This window comes from Pantherophis guttatus, chromosome 2 (genome assembly GCF_059756535.1).
Source record: "Pantherophis guttatus breed Tessera chromosome 2, ASM5975653v1, whole genome shotgun sequence".
NCBI classification, from domain to species: domain Eukaryota; kingdom Metazoa; phylum Chordata; class Lepidosauria; order Squamata; family Colubridae; genus Pantherophis; species Pantherophis guttatus.
In genome coordinates this window covers 37,249,421-37,267,993 of record NC_142064.1, presented here as the reverse complement: position 1 = coordinate 37,267,993, position 18,573 = coordinate 37,249,421, and the positions used below count along the sequence as shown (strand labels likewise).

The following is an 18,573-nucleotide window of genomic DNA, read 5'->3' as shown; positions in this document are numbered from 1 at the left end:
TTCCAGAGATATCAGAACTTTTATACAGATGGGAGTAATGTGGATGGGTTTTTTTTTGTATTGCCGAGTTGTCTGTTATCACTATCACCCTCCTGAAGTTTCAGAATCATTTCTCTTTCCTTCTTTAACCACCTTGCTAGTTTATTAGCAGGTTCAAAGTTCTTTTGTTTAAGCTGGTTCAATTTATTCTCTAGTTTTCCAACTGTACATAGATAATTGCTGAAGAAGTTTAATTTGATTTAGAATATTTATCTTTGTAGGTGATGTCTTTAATTCTTTTTCTTTACTTTTAATTTCCTATAAGATCTCACAGGTTTTCCCCTGGACTTTCTTTTTCAATTGATTGAAGAACATTGAAGATACTCTCATCTTGTTTGTGTATTTGTTAGGCATGTGATGATGCTGATTGTGTAGATGTGGGGGCAGAGTAGACATCTGAGTTTGTTGCTACAATAGACTAACTGTAGGAGAGGCAGAACCTGGGAGTGGAGTCAAATGAGGAATCAGCCTAAAATCTCTACACAGCCACAACAGATTAAGTCCAACCCCCTCCCCCCAATTCCATTAATCCTTATCTTGCACCAACTAACCATTAGTTTAGTAGATTCCTATGCATAGGCATGAGCAATAAATCAGTTTTAATTACACATGTCCAAGTATTCATAGCTAACATTGACACAACTCCTTCACAGTGTGAAGGAAAGTACCTGCCTCTGCTGTAATCTGTATTGGCAAGAATACTATCAGATGCACTAATTGCCTAAGTTTTATCAGTTTGCTCTCTGCAAAACATGTATTTTATGACTGACTGCTAGGTCTATGCCCGTGATGGCGAACCTATGGCACGGGTGCCACAGGTGGCACGCGGAGCCATATCGGTGGGCACGTGAGCTCAGCTCCGGCATGCATATGTGCACCAGCCAGCTGATTTTCAGGCCTTCTGGGCCCACCAGAAGTCAGGAAACACACTGTTTCCAGCCTCCGGAGAGCCTCTGGGGGAGGGGAAGGCCGTTTTTGCCCTCCCCAGGCTCCTAGAAAGGCTCTGGAGCCTGGGGAGAGCAAAAAACGGGCCTACCGGGCCCACGGGGCCATCATGTGTCAAAAGTGGGGGGAGCCCGGGGGGGCACATAGAATTATGGATGTGGATACACGTGCATGTGTCCCCACCGCGCTCCCCCCGCTTTTGGCACGCACTGGTCTATACAATGCCTATAGGGCATTTTATTTCAAGCTACCTTTTGGCAAAGCACTTTGCTGCATAAAATGAACTGTAAGTGATGCAGCAGATATGTTACAGCACCAGACAAAAGTAGGCAAATCACTGACCACAGCTGTTATCTGTGCCCATGCCCTGAATACAACCAGCCTACCTTACTTGACACTTTGATTGAAAAAGTATCTTTACTTTTTTTTTCTGTGACAGGTACTATGCACCAATAATTAGCCTCAACACAGCTCTTTGGCTCAAAATTTGACAATTTTAATCTTTTAAATAAGATATATAACACAGTCTATAATTCATAAGTAATGATAGATTGGAAAAACTAATATCTGACATTTTCTTGGTTTACTTATTAGAACTTTATTTTATTTTTTTTAAAAATGTGTTTTATACTCTCTGTAAAACGTCTAATTAATTTTTTTTTTAAACCTCTGTTTCCTACCACCACCAGCAGGATCTGCAATGGCAAAACCATTTAAATAAACTTCCACGAAGTTGGAGACACTTTTGGGCGAGACTATTCTGCATCCTATTCCACTTCGCATTTCTTGCCAACTGCTAATTATTTCTGGCCGGTAATAATAACCCAAGTCTTTACCCACATTTGCCACTAAAGCTGTCCTGCCTTAACAGTCGAGGGCTTTTTTTTTTCCTTTTGAAACTTGGACGACGTCTTTTGAAACAGATTCGTTCCCCGCGGTGTTAAAATCACAAAACCGATTAAGATTTGGAGGGGACGGGGTGCGCAGCGCAGAAAGCGCAAGCAAGCCACCTGAGTCGCCCTTATCCAGGCCTACCTGGAGCCAGGGAGCCAGGTAGGGAGGGCAGCGTTTGCAGCCCGAAGGACTTCGCGCATGACCAGATGGGCGGAACGATGAGTTGCGGCTGAGACGCCCCCGAAAGTAACGCCTCCGGGAAAAGGAGACGGAAACGGGATTGTTCTTCTGGCCGTTGCGCCTCCGTCCGTAGCGGGATATTTCTGCCCGCCCTTTTTGTCTGAAAGAGTGAGTGGGGCATTTTATTGTCGGAGGGGGTGGGTAGGGAGTGGAGTGGAGGTAAATCCGGTCCCAGCAACACATCGGGCGTGGCTGGCGGGGTCGCGGGCAGAAAGGCGGCGCTTTCTATCCCGCTCGGGGCTTTGAGGTGAAGGCGGAGCGGGCGCAAGGTGTGGTAGCGGCAGTGCGCGCAAGTTGCGTGATTTGCTGGGACCAAAGAAATGGGAAGCAGTGCGGAATTGGGTGGGAATTCGTGTTTCTCGGACGCTTCTGGCGACATCCTGTGGATCTTTCCTTGGAAGTAAGGCCCGCTAAGTTTAATGGGATATGTAGGTCTAAGGTTGTAGATTTAAAAGTGCACTTTGATGCTGGAAAGTAGTAGCTACGTACGTGTGGGGTATCTCCAGGCTTTCCCCCTTCCCTCCCGTTCTCTAGGCAGTACAAACTTTGCTCAACAACCTGTGGATAAGAGCAGGGTTTCTTAAATCTTTTTTTTTTTTTTGGCTTATTTACTCTTTATAAACCCTTCAGAGTTGCTAGCTGATCCGGTGGTTAGCTGGGGGGAAAAAGGTTCAGTTTGGTTTTCTATCCACACAGTTTATTAATCTAAACTGCATCATATAAAGAAGGTGAACTTTTAGAAATATGGTATGACATCTGGGGAGGGTGATATATAGCCCACATTGAAAATCACTGGAATACCAGGGAATTAGAGCTTGTGGACATTTTCTTTTCTAAAATATGGCCACTGTGTTGCTTTTTCCTGTTTATATATATTGGATTCACTCAAACTATCCAAGCATCACAGTGTAGCAGTCTGGACTTTGAACTCGTACATGAGGCATTAAACTTTTGCCTTCTTTACTGGTTTCACAGACTCTTTCACAGTTTCACAGAAGAAATTCAAGCATTAAATTATGATAAACCCAATATCAAACTTAAAGCAATCGAAGTGTCATGGCAGTTCTGAACTGCCTTACTATGGAAGAGGATTTATAGCTCAACGATTGCATGTCATATTTTTTTTCCTGGTTCTGAGTGCAGAAATTTAGTTGGTTTTCCTTTTTTAAGGCTTCACTTGAACTATTTGTCCCCAATTTTCAGGTTTTTTTTTAATTATTTCTGAAACAGGGGAAGAGGTCACAAATGTCTTCAAGGAATACATCACTGGAGCACAGAAGTGGGCAGCAAACTCGTTCTGTCCATTATGATAAAGTGTATGTGGAGTCCCCAGAAGATGCTGAGGAGATATTAAATTCGGAACCTTTGGCACCGCCTCTTCCATTACAGCCACCATTTGGACCTGAATTTTATCCAACTGACGATGAAGAGTCGGCTGAAATGCCTGATCTCAAACCAGTGAGAAAATTCATTCCTGATTCATGGAAAAACTTCTTCAGAGGAAAACGAGGTGATCCTGAATGGAATAAGCCAGTATCTGCTATTTCAGATGGAACTCAATGTTCTCCACCATCATCTCCAACACTTACTCCAGTGAAAGCAGACCATACTTCAACACCAAGTTCTTATCAAGATCCATATGGAGGATCAGGAGGGACTTACAATTCACGAAAAGAAGCTGAAGGTATTCTCCCCACAGATCCATATGGCTCTCTGGGAAGGCACACTCAGGCTCTGACATACAGTGAGAAAGTAGAAGCTTTTAACCTGAGATACTCCTACATGAAATCTTGGGCAGGATTGCTTAGAATCTTGGCTGTTATTGAACTGCTCTTAGGTGCAGGTGTATTTGCCTGTGTCACAGCTTACATTCACAAAGACAATGAGTGGTACAACATGTTTGGCTTTTCACAACCATATGGCTATGGTGCAAGCAACATGTATGGTGGTTATTATTACAGTGGACCCAAAACTCCTTTTGTTCTTGTTGTAGCAGCACTTGTTTGGATAGTGACTATCATACTTCTAGTACTTGGTATGTCAATGTACTACAGAACTATTCTTCTGGATTCCCACTGGTGGCCTTTAACTGAATTTGGAATCAATGTGGCCTTGTTTATTTTATATATGTCAGCTGCTATTGTCTATGTAAATGATGCAAACAGAGGAGGACTTTGCTCATATTCATTATTTAACACACCACTGAATGCTGCTTTTTGCCGTATAGAAGGGGGACAGACAGCAGGAATAATTTTTTTGTTTGTAACAATGATTATATATCTCATTGGTGCAATAGTTTGCCTAAAATTATGGAGACATGAAACTGCACGGAGACACAGAGAGTTCATGGAAGAGCGGGTAAGTTTCAAGTACAGCCACAAAGCTGTACTTTATATGTGCTTCTAAATGAATGATAGAGTATATTGCTTCCATAAAGGTCATTTCCTTCATTTTTTTTTCTCTTAAGATTCAGAAAAAAACTATATTAAACAAAGACAACTAGAGAGAAATAGAGCTTTTGGAAAGTTAAAAGAACATTTTCAATCATTGCAGATCCCTAAAAAAGTTTCAATAAAGGGGTAAAAAGCTATTTTTTTTTAATGCTTGGATTTAGGGAAAGGCAGAAAAGATTTCCTCTATAATTGCTTCTTCCCACAACAATCCTTCACATTTTATTTTAGGGTAATCTGCAAAATAAAATATTTTGAATTTTCTGCATTCATAGATGAAAGCAAAATATAAGTATCTTCAGAACCAAGTAGATAAGTAACTGGATTTTTCTAGTAAACTTGCCATTGTTGTTTTATCTATAAGTTCTTAGCCATGAATTGTAGTTGAAATCAAAGATGTTTTAAAATAGAACTAGAAACATAAGCCATATATATTGATTATATTGAGTTTTCATGTAGTGTCTCACAACTTTTTTTCCTGAATTGCGCTCTAGTTTTAGAAAGTGATATCCATAAGCTTGCTATCAAAAGATTTTCAACCATTTTAATTTCCGTGTACAAGCATTTTTTTAAAAAAAGTTTTTTTTTTTTACACAAACACATACAAACATACAATGTATTTTTTCTGAACAGAGTATTTGGCCAATTCACAAATTTAAACAGCTTTTAGTCATTTCACTAAAATTACAATTTCTATACTTCCTTTTTGCCGTAATATTTATTCTCTTCTATTCTACAAGTATTTGATTATTATGTCAGGTTCCTCAATTCCTATGTAGGTAAAGCTTTATGGAAATCACTCCTTATTCTATCAGTCGCTGAATACAGCAGCACTGGATAATAAAAATAAAAAATAGAAATGTTGTAGTTAACCAGCAAATAAATTTAATAATAAATAAAATAGAAAAAAAACAGTTAACATTTCAAAAGTCTGCCTAAATAAAAATATTTTTCTGTTGGCAGACTAAAGTACCATCTGTTTTTGGAAAATAATTTGCTTTCATATCAATTCTCCGCACAGGTTAAAAAAGGCATATACACCACTACAATCTATATTCTGTCAATACAAAATGAAATGAATTTGCATAATAGCATTATCAGCAGTTACAGTCTGAATGTATACATTTAATACTGTTATTTCTGTTTCTTTTATTAGATGAAGTCACAATCATTTGCCCCAAAGAGAATGGTAAGAACCAGAACTGCATATGTTCTGTTTACTTTGTGGTTACTGAATTTGAGTTATCTCACAAAAGTGTCTGTTTCAAAAAGACATGAAAAAATATTCTTACAAAGAAAAAAAAATCTGTTTTAGTGAAAATTCACAAATGTCGATTTGGTGTTCTACTACTAACACCACCTTATTTTCCAGTAAATGCTTTCCCTCCCTGATGTTGAATTTTTACAGCAGTATCTTGCAGATATTGCCACCTGAAAAACCCAATGGAAAAGCATGAAAGATTTTTTATGGGTTTTAAGAAGCAACGTGAAAGTTTTCAAAAGTTTAAGCATAATTTGTTTCCCAAATCATTCAAATAGGATGGTTTGGGGTAGGGCACTAGGTAGTAGGGCCTCTGTAACAACAGTATTATACAAGATGCCAGTGATATTATTTTGGCTGCAAAATTTATTGTCCAAATGAATTTAGAGAGTATCTAACACAATTGTTCATTTCAACAAACTAGCACTAGAGAATTGTACGTTTAGTTACTTAATACAAACTTGTGCAAAAGTAAAACTTTTAAAAATTCTTTTTACAAAGTATGAAGATCATGAAAATGACACAGCCAAAAAAGCCATAAAGACACTGAAGGGTACAGAAATGAAGCCTGAAGTACTTAATGGCTATATACCAGCAGGACATATTCCTAAACCAATAGTGATGCCAGATTATTTAGCGTAAGTATATGTATTTTTAGTATGCAAAACAGTATTTAAGATCACCATTATGTTAAACCCTAAACCTCAATTTACAAACCACACTGGATTGATTCCAATAATAAACTAAAAACAAGGCCATATATAAGATTTAAAAATGTAATATATAAATCCAACAAATGTAGTTTACTGTTGTTCACTATTCGTTTTTGCCACCTTTATTTTTACAAATAACTCAAAAGTGATGTACATATGCAACACATCCTTATCCTCCTATTTTCCCACAACAACAACTCTGTAAGGTGAGTTGGGCTGAGAATGAGTGACTGGCACAAGGTCACCCAGTTGATTTTCATGGCTGAGGCAGGACTAGAACTCAGAGTCTTCTAAGCCTGGTGCTCTAACCACTAGACCAAACTGGCTCTTTTCTTAAAGTTTTCTGCTTAAGATGTAATGCCACAGCTTGCAAGAAGACTTCCTAATTTTTTTAAAATAGAAAGGTACACTTTTGATTTTGATTTTTAATTTTTATTAAGCTTTGGAGTCAGACAAACTGTAATGTGGTTTGTTTAGATTTGTCTTAGTCTTTATGTGAACTCAGCTATTACTTTGTAAATATCTTAGGGTTTAACCAATGGTCACTTTGTCAGATCATACTTTAATCACATGATGTGTAAATCCATGAACTTATTGGAATGTTTAAAATATCTGATCCAGTCCATTCTACCAAATGTTTTCCAGATAAGTGATTGTCCTGATTTTGTGCAATCCAAATATTGTATGCCAAGGAAAGCAATGATTCTAGTCTTATTGATGCAATTTTTAATAATCTGTAAAGAATTTTCCATGTTACACATTTTAATGTTAAATTTTCAGTATTCCATAATACACACATTTACAATTTACTGAATTGTTGACCTAGCACTGATTGGAAACTTGTTGCTTATAGAAAATACCCAGCAATTCGGACAAATGAGGAAAGAGACCGTTATAAAGCTGTATTTAATGATCAGTTTTCTGAATATAAAGAACTGTCTTCCGAAGTTCAGGCAGTTTTGAAAAAATTTGATGAGTTAGATGCACTCATGAGGAAGCTTCCTCAGCATCCTGGAAATACTCTTGTAAGTATGGATTTAAAGTTTGTATTTGTAAGTAGATATTGAAAAGTTACCTGATCAGTGGTCTAATCATGATAATCCCTTCATTTTTGGAAGTCATATATATTTTATATTTCTTACTAAGTTCCATTACTTGTTAGACATGACACAAAGAAGGTCTTGGTTACTGTACATAACTTTACACTGTTATCTAACAATAGAATGATTGGAACAATCATTCCAACCATAACCATTATATGCCTGTTCTACTTTCTTGGTATTTGTGATACGGATTCACCTGTCAGAGACACCAGCTTCTAATAGAGCTCGGTGGTTATGCAGTTCTTACCAAAGTTGATCAAACAAGCAAGTGACATTCAAACTTTGCGATAAACAAATTAAAAGTTAAATATTAGAATAGAACACATGTGGCATTGAGAATTATTGTTATACTCCTCAAGTAGCTACCTTGTTTAATAACGTCACGAATACGACAGTAATTTTTTTTTAAAAAAATCATTTTCTGAACACTGCGAGCACTTAAAAAACCATGCATGCTGGAATAAGAGTAAAGGCTGATGTGATTGTTATGAGAGAACTTTATCTAAATGAGACAGCAGCAACCAATAATCTTCACAGTCTCTTTCTGTCATGTTCTCTTAATGACCATTTTGCTTCTAATTTAAGGAAGGAATTGCAGTTGCTAAACGAGGACAGGTTATATTGTTCTTTCTGGGGATCTGTCATTCTTTTTTGTTGGTTATAAAGAAGATAGCAATGTTAAAAAGTCGACAAAGAGTTAAACAGTAATAGAATAAAACATTGTACAAAATAGAAAATAAAACAGTTATATAGAATATAAGTTTAATAAGTAAATGAAACGTATTGATATTTTACATTTTTTCTTACTAGGAACATGATAGAATTGCCAATGTTCTCCAACAGTATAAAAAGAAAAAGAATGTGAGTATTGTCTTATTTATGTATTCAATGTTGTCAATGATGTTGATGTCCAGAGCAATAATAAAAACACCACCAGGGATCTATGAGCTTTTAGGATTTACACCAGTTTGCTGATATTAAAAGAGCCATTATTGCAAAGAAAATCAGCAACGACAGACTATAAGATTAAAGCCCAATGTGTGTGTGTGAATGTGAGTATATGCGCGCGCGCGCGCGCACACACACACTGTACTTTTTGGATTATAAGACATACCTAAATTTACAGGAGAAAAAAAAGAAAAAAATAGTTTTGGTCTCTGTGTGTCGTGTTTTCACCTTTCCAGGCCCCCAGAAGCACTCTGCAATGCTCCACATGGCCCATTTTCACCCAAAACATGCCCGTTTTTGGCTTGCAGAGTGCTTCTGGGGGCCGGGGAGGGCGAAAACGCGACTCTCGGAGGGCTTGGGAGCCGAAAAATGGACCCATTTTGGGCAAAAACGGGCCTTGCAGAGCACTGCAAAGTGCTTCTGGGGGCCGGGGAGGGCGAAAATGTGACGCACAGAGGGTTCAGGAGGCCAAAAACGCCTGTATTCAGTCTATAAGTCGCACCTAAATTTTCAGTCACTTTTAGGGGTAAAAAAGTTGCATATTATACTCCAAAAAATACGGTATATACACATCACATGCAAACCTTATGAATCTTTCTACAAAATGTGCACCCTACATGCTAAGAACTTGCTCCTCATCATGGAAGAACAATTGCTCTGTTCATTGCTATAGCAACCGATCAGTCTGCTCTCAGTCCTTTTGATTCTGATCTTGCTTGATCCAATCTGCATATGACCCTAGTCGTGTAAAACCGTATCTAGAATGAAGTAGTTCCCAAATTAAGTTCTTGACATCTTCAAAGAAGTTTGGAAAAAATGCCTATTGGTAATTCTATTGTTCATACTGTACCAGATGGACTCATTGTCCTACTCAATGTAAAATGGATTTTATGTTCTCTCATACTGAAATCAGTGGAATGATTAGTCTTAACAACTTGGCTGCTCTGCCGTGCCTAAGGTGTTTTATATCAAACCAAATCACAGTATATTTTAAGAATTTTCTATAGTGGCTGCCAGGATTACATATTTGAGCCAAGAATTGAGCTCTATGTATCAAGTGCTCTTCCAATAAGATAGGGATTTAATATGCATAAAATTAAATAATATACTTTGTGTATGAAATGAATATCAAAGGTAAGAAAGAACTATTAAGGATATTAAACTTACTTCCTTTTTTCACATTTATGACCATTGTAACATCTCCACATCAGGTCATGTGATCAAAATTTGGATTCTTGGCAACTGGTTCATATGTAGCAGTGTTCTGGGGTCATGTGATCACTTTTTGAGAACTTCTGACAGGCAAAGATAATTGGGAAGCCAGATTCACTTAACAACTATGTTACTAATCTAACAATTGCAGTGATTTACTGAACAATTGTGTCAAGAAAGGTCACAAAATGGGACACAACTCACTTAACAATTGTCAATTTCTTAAACAAATGTTGGGTAAATTGTGTTTGTAAATCATGTATTTTATTACTTACCCAGCTAACCCAAAGGGGTGAACATTGTAAATTTACTTACTGAATCATTTGTATTTCAGGATCCCACATTTCAGGAGAAGAAAGAAAGATGTGAATATCTAAAGAACAAACTTTCTCACATAAAACAAAGAATTCAGGAATATGACAAAATTATCAATTGGAATACATAGAATGACTTTAATTTTACCAACAAGATTTTTTTACCATTTTAAAATATTTATTGCCATTATTGTACATTTTTCTTGTAAAATTAGTAACTAAAATCTAGTATGTATATTGTGAACTAAGGAAAAGTTTTATCTACTGTAAGCTGGAAAATGTTCTAAGAATGTAGTTAAACCATGTTCACTGTTGATGATCCTATTCTAAAATAACAGATAAAATTAGTATCTTTACTTTTTAAATTCAAAATATTTGTATTTCTGTCAGTGAGATATTTTCCCAAATATGAATATGCTGTAAATAAGTATGTCTTCCTTAATTTCATGTATAGCTCAGTTACATGAAATACAGTTTTTCAGAGATCTGTATGTATTAAAAATTGCTTTATATGCTAGGGTGCCATTTAACTATTTATGTGTAATGACCTACTTGGAAGGACAGGGAACCAGAGTCTAGTCATCTCCTTTGGCAGGCAGGTACTTGGATTCAGGTTCTACAGAACCCAAACCATGTGTTTGGTGAGCTCAGTGCTAGGAACATCAATTCTTAATTCCCTTTTAACAATTCCTAATGAAGTTTGCATAGTTTGTGTTTAGGAGAAAGATTCACATCCATGAAACATTGGATTGAGTTTTATTTTGCATAGGTGATTAACAAAAAAAAATTGTATATACATCTTTAGATGAACTAATAAATATTTTAGTTATATAACAAAGTTTTTATATAGTACAATCCTCTTGTTCAGCAATTTCCTTTGGATAGCCATACATTTTAAAATTAAATAATTTTGAAAGTTTAAAATTTGTAAATCTTGACATTCTAAGCAAAAATTGGAGTTGTATTTTTGTGACCTGCATCTATTTTGCAACAAAATAGATATATGAGATTCCATTTGACAGGATGTGGTATTTCAAAACATCACAATTATGCAAAGTACAACCTTTTTGTTGGAGGGGTAGTTACCTTCATGTTTTCTTGCTGGATCATGGATGTGGTAACAGAAGTTCTGGGATGAATATCATTCTTTTAAAATTGATTCTGATGTAGAAAGGGACCTAAATCTAAGTGTTTAGATCAGGGATGGGTTCTACTTATCTTTGCTACCGGTTCGCAGCGGGAGTGTGGCTCTTCTGCGCATGCACAGAAGCTTCTGCACATGCGCAGATCACCCATGATGATGTCGTGGGTGGGTGGAGCCTCCCACCGGTTTTACTATCGGTTCTATAGAACCAGACAGAACCGGGAGCAACCCACCACTGGTTTAGATACATGTTATTTTATTTGAAAATCTACCCCTAATTTATTTTATAGGTAATGCATTTTGAGCATACAAGTGCAACCTTTCTCAGAAAAAGTTATTAGCTTGCTTTGGGAAAATATCATGAGGAAAGTAATTGTTAAAAGAGAATGTAAATACTATCGAAGAAAAGCAACATTCAACTAAAATATTTTCAGACTGATACTGAATCTTACTTTCTTGCTGAAAGACAGCCTTGTCTGTCTGTCTGTCTGTCTATCTATCTATCCTATCTATCTATGCAAAAAATTAAAATCTCGGGTGTTTTCCCGCGTCATGTTAAATAAGTTAGTTAAAATGTTTAAAATTCTGGTTAAAATCCTAGCTTAAAATCTTCCAAAAATCCTTACAGAGCACTCTGCAAGGTCCTTTAAAACCTTAGCTAAAATCCTACCAGTACCTTAAAAGTTTTTTCTAGCAACATTTCGACAGGCTCACAACCCTGTCATCTTCAGGCTCTTGTTTCGTTTAGAAGCTATGGGTGTGTTGCGAGGTCGGAGCTGTCGCTTTTCTATGTTTGCTGCTGCTGACGTATGCTGGTTAGCCTGTAACTCTGTGTCCTGATTGGAGGACAGCAGCCTGAAGATGACAAGGTTGTAAGCTAAGATTTTAAAGAACCTTGCAGAGTGCTCTGTAAGGATTTTTTGAAGATTTTAAGCTAGGATTTTAACCAGAATTTTAAACATTTTAACTAACTTATTTCACATGACGCGGGAAAACACCCGAGATTTTAATTTTTTGCATATACACACCCGCGAAAACTTAAGAAGACACACACACACACACACACACACATATGTTTATGTAAGTTTTCACGGGTATATATGTGTGTACAGTTAATATTTCGGGTGTCTTCCAGTGTAATTGTAATTACACGGGAAGAAACCCGAAATATTAACTGTACACACACACATATATATATATGTGTCTATGTAAGTTTTCACGGGTATATATGTGTGTACTGTTAATATCTCGGGTTTCTTCCCATGTAATTGTAAACATATTCTTAAAAGGGTAGTAGCGACATTTCGGCGAAATCGCATTCGTCATCTTCTGTCTGATGTTCTCGGTTTGGTGCACCAAACCGAGAACATCAGCCAGAAGATGACGAATGCGATTTCGTTGAAATGTCTCTACTACCCTTTTAAGGATGTGTTTACAATTACACGGGAAGAAACCCGAGATATTAACAATACACACACACACACACGTATATATATTTGAATTGTCAAGTAATCTTACCTCTTAAATTCAGATTGGAGGAGTGATTATAGCTGACTTTTTCTAAACAGCAATTTAAAATGTTGATTGGAATGGCAGGTGAAGAAAAATTATTCAGGGCATTAAACAGCATAGTTTTTAAATACAGCTCTTGGAAAATAGAAAATCCACAAAGTTATCTTTTTATAACATTACATTTTTTATAACTTTCTACATTTCTATATTGTATATCACATTGTTTTACAGAAGAACCTTAGCACATTGTAGTGAATTTCTATTCTAGATGTAACTTCAAAACAATTTCCTTTTAGCATATATTTTTTTATTAAAACTGTTAAACAAGAAGGTAAAAACTAACAAATACAGAGTAAGGAAGAAAAAAATAAAGCAAAAAATCCAAGAAAAGAAAAGTTGAAGAAACATAGAAAAGGAAAAAGATAATTTTCAAATAACATGCACTACAATGCAAGTCACTTTCCTTTGGTTTCTTTATAGTATTAAGTCATAACGAATCTTCTGAAATACTGAACTCTATTATTTTCATAAAATAATGAATAAAACATACTAGACAATCCATGATCTGTTGTGTCATCTTTTCAGACATATTTACTTACCTACCACTTGTCATCCTCACACATCCTCCATGATCCAAGTCATGCCGCTCTCACATATCTATCTGCACCCCATGAAATCTTCCTAACCTGTACAGTGCCTCTCTCACATACTCTCACTCCCTTGTGCACCCTCCCCAATGTGTATGGCACCTTTTGTGCCCCACCAACCGACGCTACATCTCTCACGCCCCCACAGCCTTCCTGACCTGCACTGTCCCTCTTGTGCTCCTTCACACATACCAACCGATGCCACACCCTTACACACCTGATCCTTGCCCTTGCATTCTTCCACACCTGCTTACAAGCTGTGCATCCTCCCTGTTTCCTACAGGAACCTCTCCTGCACTCCTGGACACACCCACGCTCCTCCCACCCAGTAGCAATCACTCACCTGCCTGTCAGCCTGGAATTTCCAATTTCCTGCCATTTTCTCCATTTACCTTTCTTCTGGGAAGCTGGCAGGGAGCAAATCACATACTGCCTTAGGACATTGTGTACAAGCTTACAGCTTATAAATATGTGTGGAAGAGTGCAAGGGCAAGGATCAGGTGTGTAAGGGTGTGGCATTGGTTGGTATGTGTGAGTGCACTGAGTCTTTTCACATAAAATCATTCTGGTTATGCAGTTGTGACAACTGCTCCAATTTGGGTAACATACTTAAGAAAAGGTACAGAATGTTGTTAATGCTTCAGAACAGTTGTAAGATGTATTCTGTTTAGCGGATCAGAATGAATTAGTATGTGGTGTGATTTGTCGCAATCTTTTGCCTTTTATTTTCTACGTATGAGTAGGTGAATTTAGACAACACAGCAGTTATGTATACTGCTTGGCCAAATATGGGCAATCATAAATAGTAATTGCATTCTATAATGGTTTATTATTATTCATTCAGTTTCTTTTGCAAACTGCTCCTACCACACTGCGTTTAAAATTCAAAAGCGGCAAGTGTTTTGAAGTGATTATATTCTAACCATCACCACTAAATTAAGTATTAATCAAACCTCCGTGCATTTGAGGTTTGTATCCTGAGGCAGCAAACAGCTTTATATTATATTCTGTCATTTGCCAAATGTTAATCTTTGTTTTAGCAACTCATTTAAATGCTTGACATCTGTTTTTTCAAGATAATTGGTTCAGAGAAAGATACTTAGGACATTATTCCATTGCAAGGCAATGGAATGTGAAGTGGAAAGAAAAGATTTAAATACTGTAGAAGGATAGCAACCTGAACCTATCTATAATCATTGGGATATATCAATCTCTTTAATTCATTATTTTTAATAAATGAATCACAGAAAGGATAGAGTAAGCATGCTGACTAGAGAATTCTGGGAGTTGAAAGTTCACATATATTAAAAGCTGCCAAGTTTGAAAAGCATTGTACTACATCAAACTGGCTTATTTTTTCAGATGTCAGCATCCTCCAGAAAATAATTTTCTGATTGCCAGTATTGTATCTTATCTCATTGGGTGGAAATGTTATGTAATTAGATCCAATAATGGTTCTAAAATTGTTGTCATTGTTTATCGTGGCTGTATGTATGCTGCAGTGTAAGAAGTATCTCTGAAATTCAGAAAGGTGCTACACTGAAATTAGAAAATAGATCTGTTGCTATGTGGTTCACCTGATTGTGCCTGCCTTGTGGGCAAAGCAGGTAATTAGTATTAATTGGAATGTGCAAGGCTTTGCATTCAAGGCCAAATTTATTTGCCAATCCTGGGCAAAATACAAAGTACACTAAATTATCTTGAACATGCTACATTACTTAGATCCAGATTATTTGAGAGAACAGAGTTTTCTGTATGCACTTTTATGCTTACTGAGAATTGCCATTGTAACAACTGGTGAACAAGTTTTCTCTGTTGCCATTCAAGCTGTTTGGAATGCATGCCCTGGAGAATCTCTGCATTTACTGGTTTTGTCTATTGCTATAATTCCTAATGACTCCTGGTGGTTTAGGACCTGAAGAACCTAAGATCTTTATGAGCTTTTTTAAAACCTTCAAAACACATATTTTTATATAGACTTCCAGCTGCTAATTTGAACAGTTAATTTCACCTGCTATTTGTTGTTATTTGTCATTTTACCTTTTCCATTATAGATGGCTGAGACTATTCAACAATTGGCAGGCAGTATAGCAAGTAACATTAAGTATAAATAAATAAGATGCTTTGGAGCAAATGGAAGTTTGAAGGAAGCATCTTCTTAGAACTTTTAATAGAAGCTAGCTCTTTTCCTGGGACCACACAGCTACCCTCATATATTTTGAGGTGCCTTTTTTAGAATAGAAAAGTGCCACGCAGTCCTTTTACTATTACGAGTATTAGTGTTAAAAGTTCCCAAGAGTATATATTCCAACATTTCAAATGCTCCTTAAAAGAATAATTCTCAATCCGTGGTCCAGGATGATATTGAATGCTGTAAGCGGTCACTGATTTGGCCCAAAATTGATTGATTTAAACTGTCCATCGTGTATATTGGGCAGTTTACAAATAATAATAAAACAATAAAAAGCATAAAACAACACTCCAATGTGTTAGCAGGAATAGCCAGTTCTTCAAGCCAAGGCTTTTCAGAAGGCTAGAAGAGTAAAGACTTGCCAGATTTCAGAAGAGGAGCTAGGGCTGCTAGTGATGGTATGGTAACATTTAAAGGAAGGAACCTGTGTGCAGCCACCCTATTGGACTTGTTCCAGTGGCAGATACACTCAGGTTTCATAAACAACCTGCTACTGTGCCACTCAGAGCTTTAAAAGTGATATCAGAATCTTGAATTAAAAAGGTAAAGGTTCCCCTTGGACATATGTGCTAGTTGTTCCTGACTCCAAGGGGCGGTGCTCATCTCCGTTTCAAAGCCAAAGAGCCATCGCTGCCCGAAGATGTCTCCGTGGTTATGTGGCCGGCATGACTAAACACCAAAGGTGCACAGAACACTGTTACCTTCCCATCAAAGGTCAAAGGTGGGAAGGTTCTACTTGCAATTTTTACCTGCTTTCGAACTGCTAGGTTGGCAGAAGCTGGGACAAGTAACATGAGCTCACCCCGTTATGCGGCACCAGGGATTCGAACTGCTGAACAGCCGACCTTTCGATTAACAAGCTCAGCATCTTAGCCAATGAGCCATCATGTCCCTATCTGGAATTACACCTGGAAAAACTAGAAGCTTGTGTAGCATCTGTATAACATGGACAAACCATGCATTGCCCAAAACCGTCTGCATTGCTGCACTCTAGACCAGTTGCAATTTCCACATGGTCTTCAAGGGAAACCGTCTGTCAAACATGTTTCAATGATTCAACCAAGAAATTACTAGGGTGTGAGTGACTGTGAGGAAGGCCTCTTGGCTAGTAATAGGAACTGTGCACAGGATAAAATCTGTGTGAATCTGCCCGCCTACCCATGGCTGCAAGCCTGGCAAGAGTCAGGTGATACCTCACTGGATCCAGGAGGATCAAAACCCAGAGCCACTGCATTTTGCTAGGGTTAAATCAATACTGGTCCTTCCCCATTCAAACCCTTATAATCTCCAGTCACTGGGCCAACACTGGGACACTGTTGCTTGATCAGCTGTACCCGAATATACAATTGGGTATCATCAACATTTTGATGATATTCCATCCATGCCACTGGATGAGCTTTCCCAACATCCTCATATAGATGTTAAAAGAGGAGGGGTGAAAGATCTGAGCCCTACCTAAGCCACTCCACATCACAGAGGCCTAGGGTTTGACCTATCTGCCACCACCCAAACCCGACAGTAAGGAAACTATAGTCAATGATATTGAATTACACTAATAGATCCAGGAAGATCACGACAGATGGACTACCACTGTCCTGAATCTCTCATCCACAAGCCTGGTTAATCTTGGCTCAATGCTGTAACCCAACCTGAACCCTGACTGAAAAGAGCCCACTTCATTCAGCCCACTACTCATTCAACGATCTTTCCTAAACAGAAATTGGAAACTGGTTAAAAGTTGTGTAATGACTTTGCCATTGCTCTGAGGGTCAGTAGTGGTGGATAGCTTTTACAATGGCTGTATTGAATGTGATGTATTGGTTGGATTTGCTAGTGTCTATGGTTATTGTAGTGTGTGTGTGTTTTAATGTAGTTTTTATTGCATGTCTTATGTTTGCTTTAATCATTTGTTTTGATTTCAATGCTGTTGTAGTTTTTATTGCTAGGCTCCACCCAGAGTCAGACTGATGTTGGATGGCTATACAAGTTGAATAAATAAATAAATGAGTTCCAGAAAGTACTGAGTGATGGCACAACAGCCCTGAAATTGTTTTCTTTCATTTATATTTAAACTTAGACGTGATCTCTCTTCAACCATGTATTAAATATTTCTCTTCTGTCACACTAAACAATCACAGTTTGGTAACATTTGGTGTGTCTGTCTAGGAGCCACTTCCAACATTTTTCCAGGCTACTTGATGTGCACCTCTCCTTACAGCAGTGTTTCTCTTGCTGAATGGGGAATTCTGAGAGTTAAAGCACTCATATCTTAACATGGCTAAAGTTGAGAAACACACAGTGCACCTCACATCTTATAATTCTGAAATGGGGGCTGCCTCCCTGAAGATGAAAATTCCTTTTCAACAAAACTTTTCTCTGTGCCGTGCAGTGCATAGTTGCGCATTATGATTCCAGTGATAATTTACAAAGAAGTAAAGAAGATATAAACCCCATCTGAAACTTTCCATCACCCAAAAAGGTATATAGCACCAACTTTTCCGAAGTGGCTGTCCAGGAGCGCCTCTTCTTTCTTTGAGATCCCGCCTCCACGGAAACCAGGCAGGAAAACAAATTGCTTCCCCTTGGAAGGGCTCGCTATCTAGAATGGCTACAGTAAGAGGAAAACGCTGGACGAGCCTTAGTCTAATTATTTATCAACCGGGCTGCTGGTGCTTGTGGTTGAAACTGTCAGAGGGCAGCGAAACAATCCCTGGAAATAAATCTTCCTTGCGTTTAATCGGACTCTCCCGCCCTGAAGGACTCATCCGACCAACCTACGGGTTGCCCGCGGGCGAGTTTCAGGTGTTTGGGTCACACGGAGAGACAAAGGCGCTTCTCTTCGCATCTCAGCCTCTTGGGTGCCTCCGCGCCCCGCCCCCGAATTGGCCTGGAAGGAAGCGCTCGGCCAATGGAGCCGAGCGGGGCGAAGGCGCCTCTCCCCACCCTTTGCTCAGGTATGT

The 18,573-nt window shown here is 37.9% G+C and overlaps 1 protein-coding gene across 2 annotated transcripts; it reads left to right on the top strand.

Annotated features, from left to right (window-relative positions):
• Positions 1-1,879: 1,879 nt before the first annotated feature.
• Positions 1,880-11,043, top strand: MARVELD2 (MARVEL domain containing 2). Of its 2 annotated transcripts, none has more exons than XM_034441186.3 (7): positions 1,880-2,226; positions 3,349-4,476; positions 5,725-5,757; positions 6,331-6,467; positions 7,396-7,567; positions 8,456-8,506; positions 10,140-11,043. In XM_034441186.3, exons 2-7 carry the CDS (start codon positions 3,364-3,366, stop codon positions 10,248-10,250), a joined length of 1,617 nt encoding a protein of 538 aa, XP_034297077.1. In that variant the 5' UTR covers positions 1,880-2,226; positions 3,349-3,363; the 3' UTR covers positions 10,251-11,043. The 2 variants fall into 2 exon arrangements, with proteins under 2 accessions (XP_034297077.1, XP_034297079.1); XM_034441188.3 differs by lacking the exon at positions 1,880-2,226 and adding an exon at positions 2,246-2,518 and having other exon boundaries at positions 10,140-10,957.
• Positions 11,044-18,573: the final 7,530 nt, after the last annotated feature.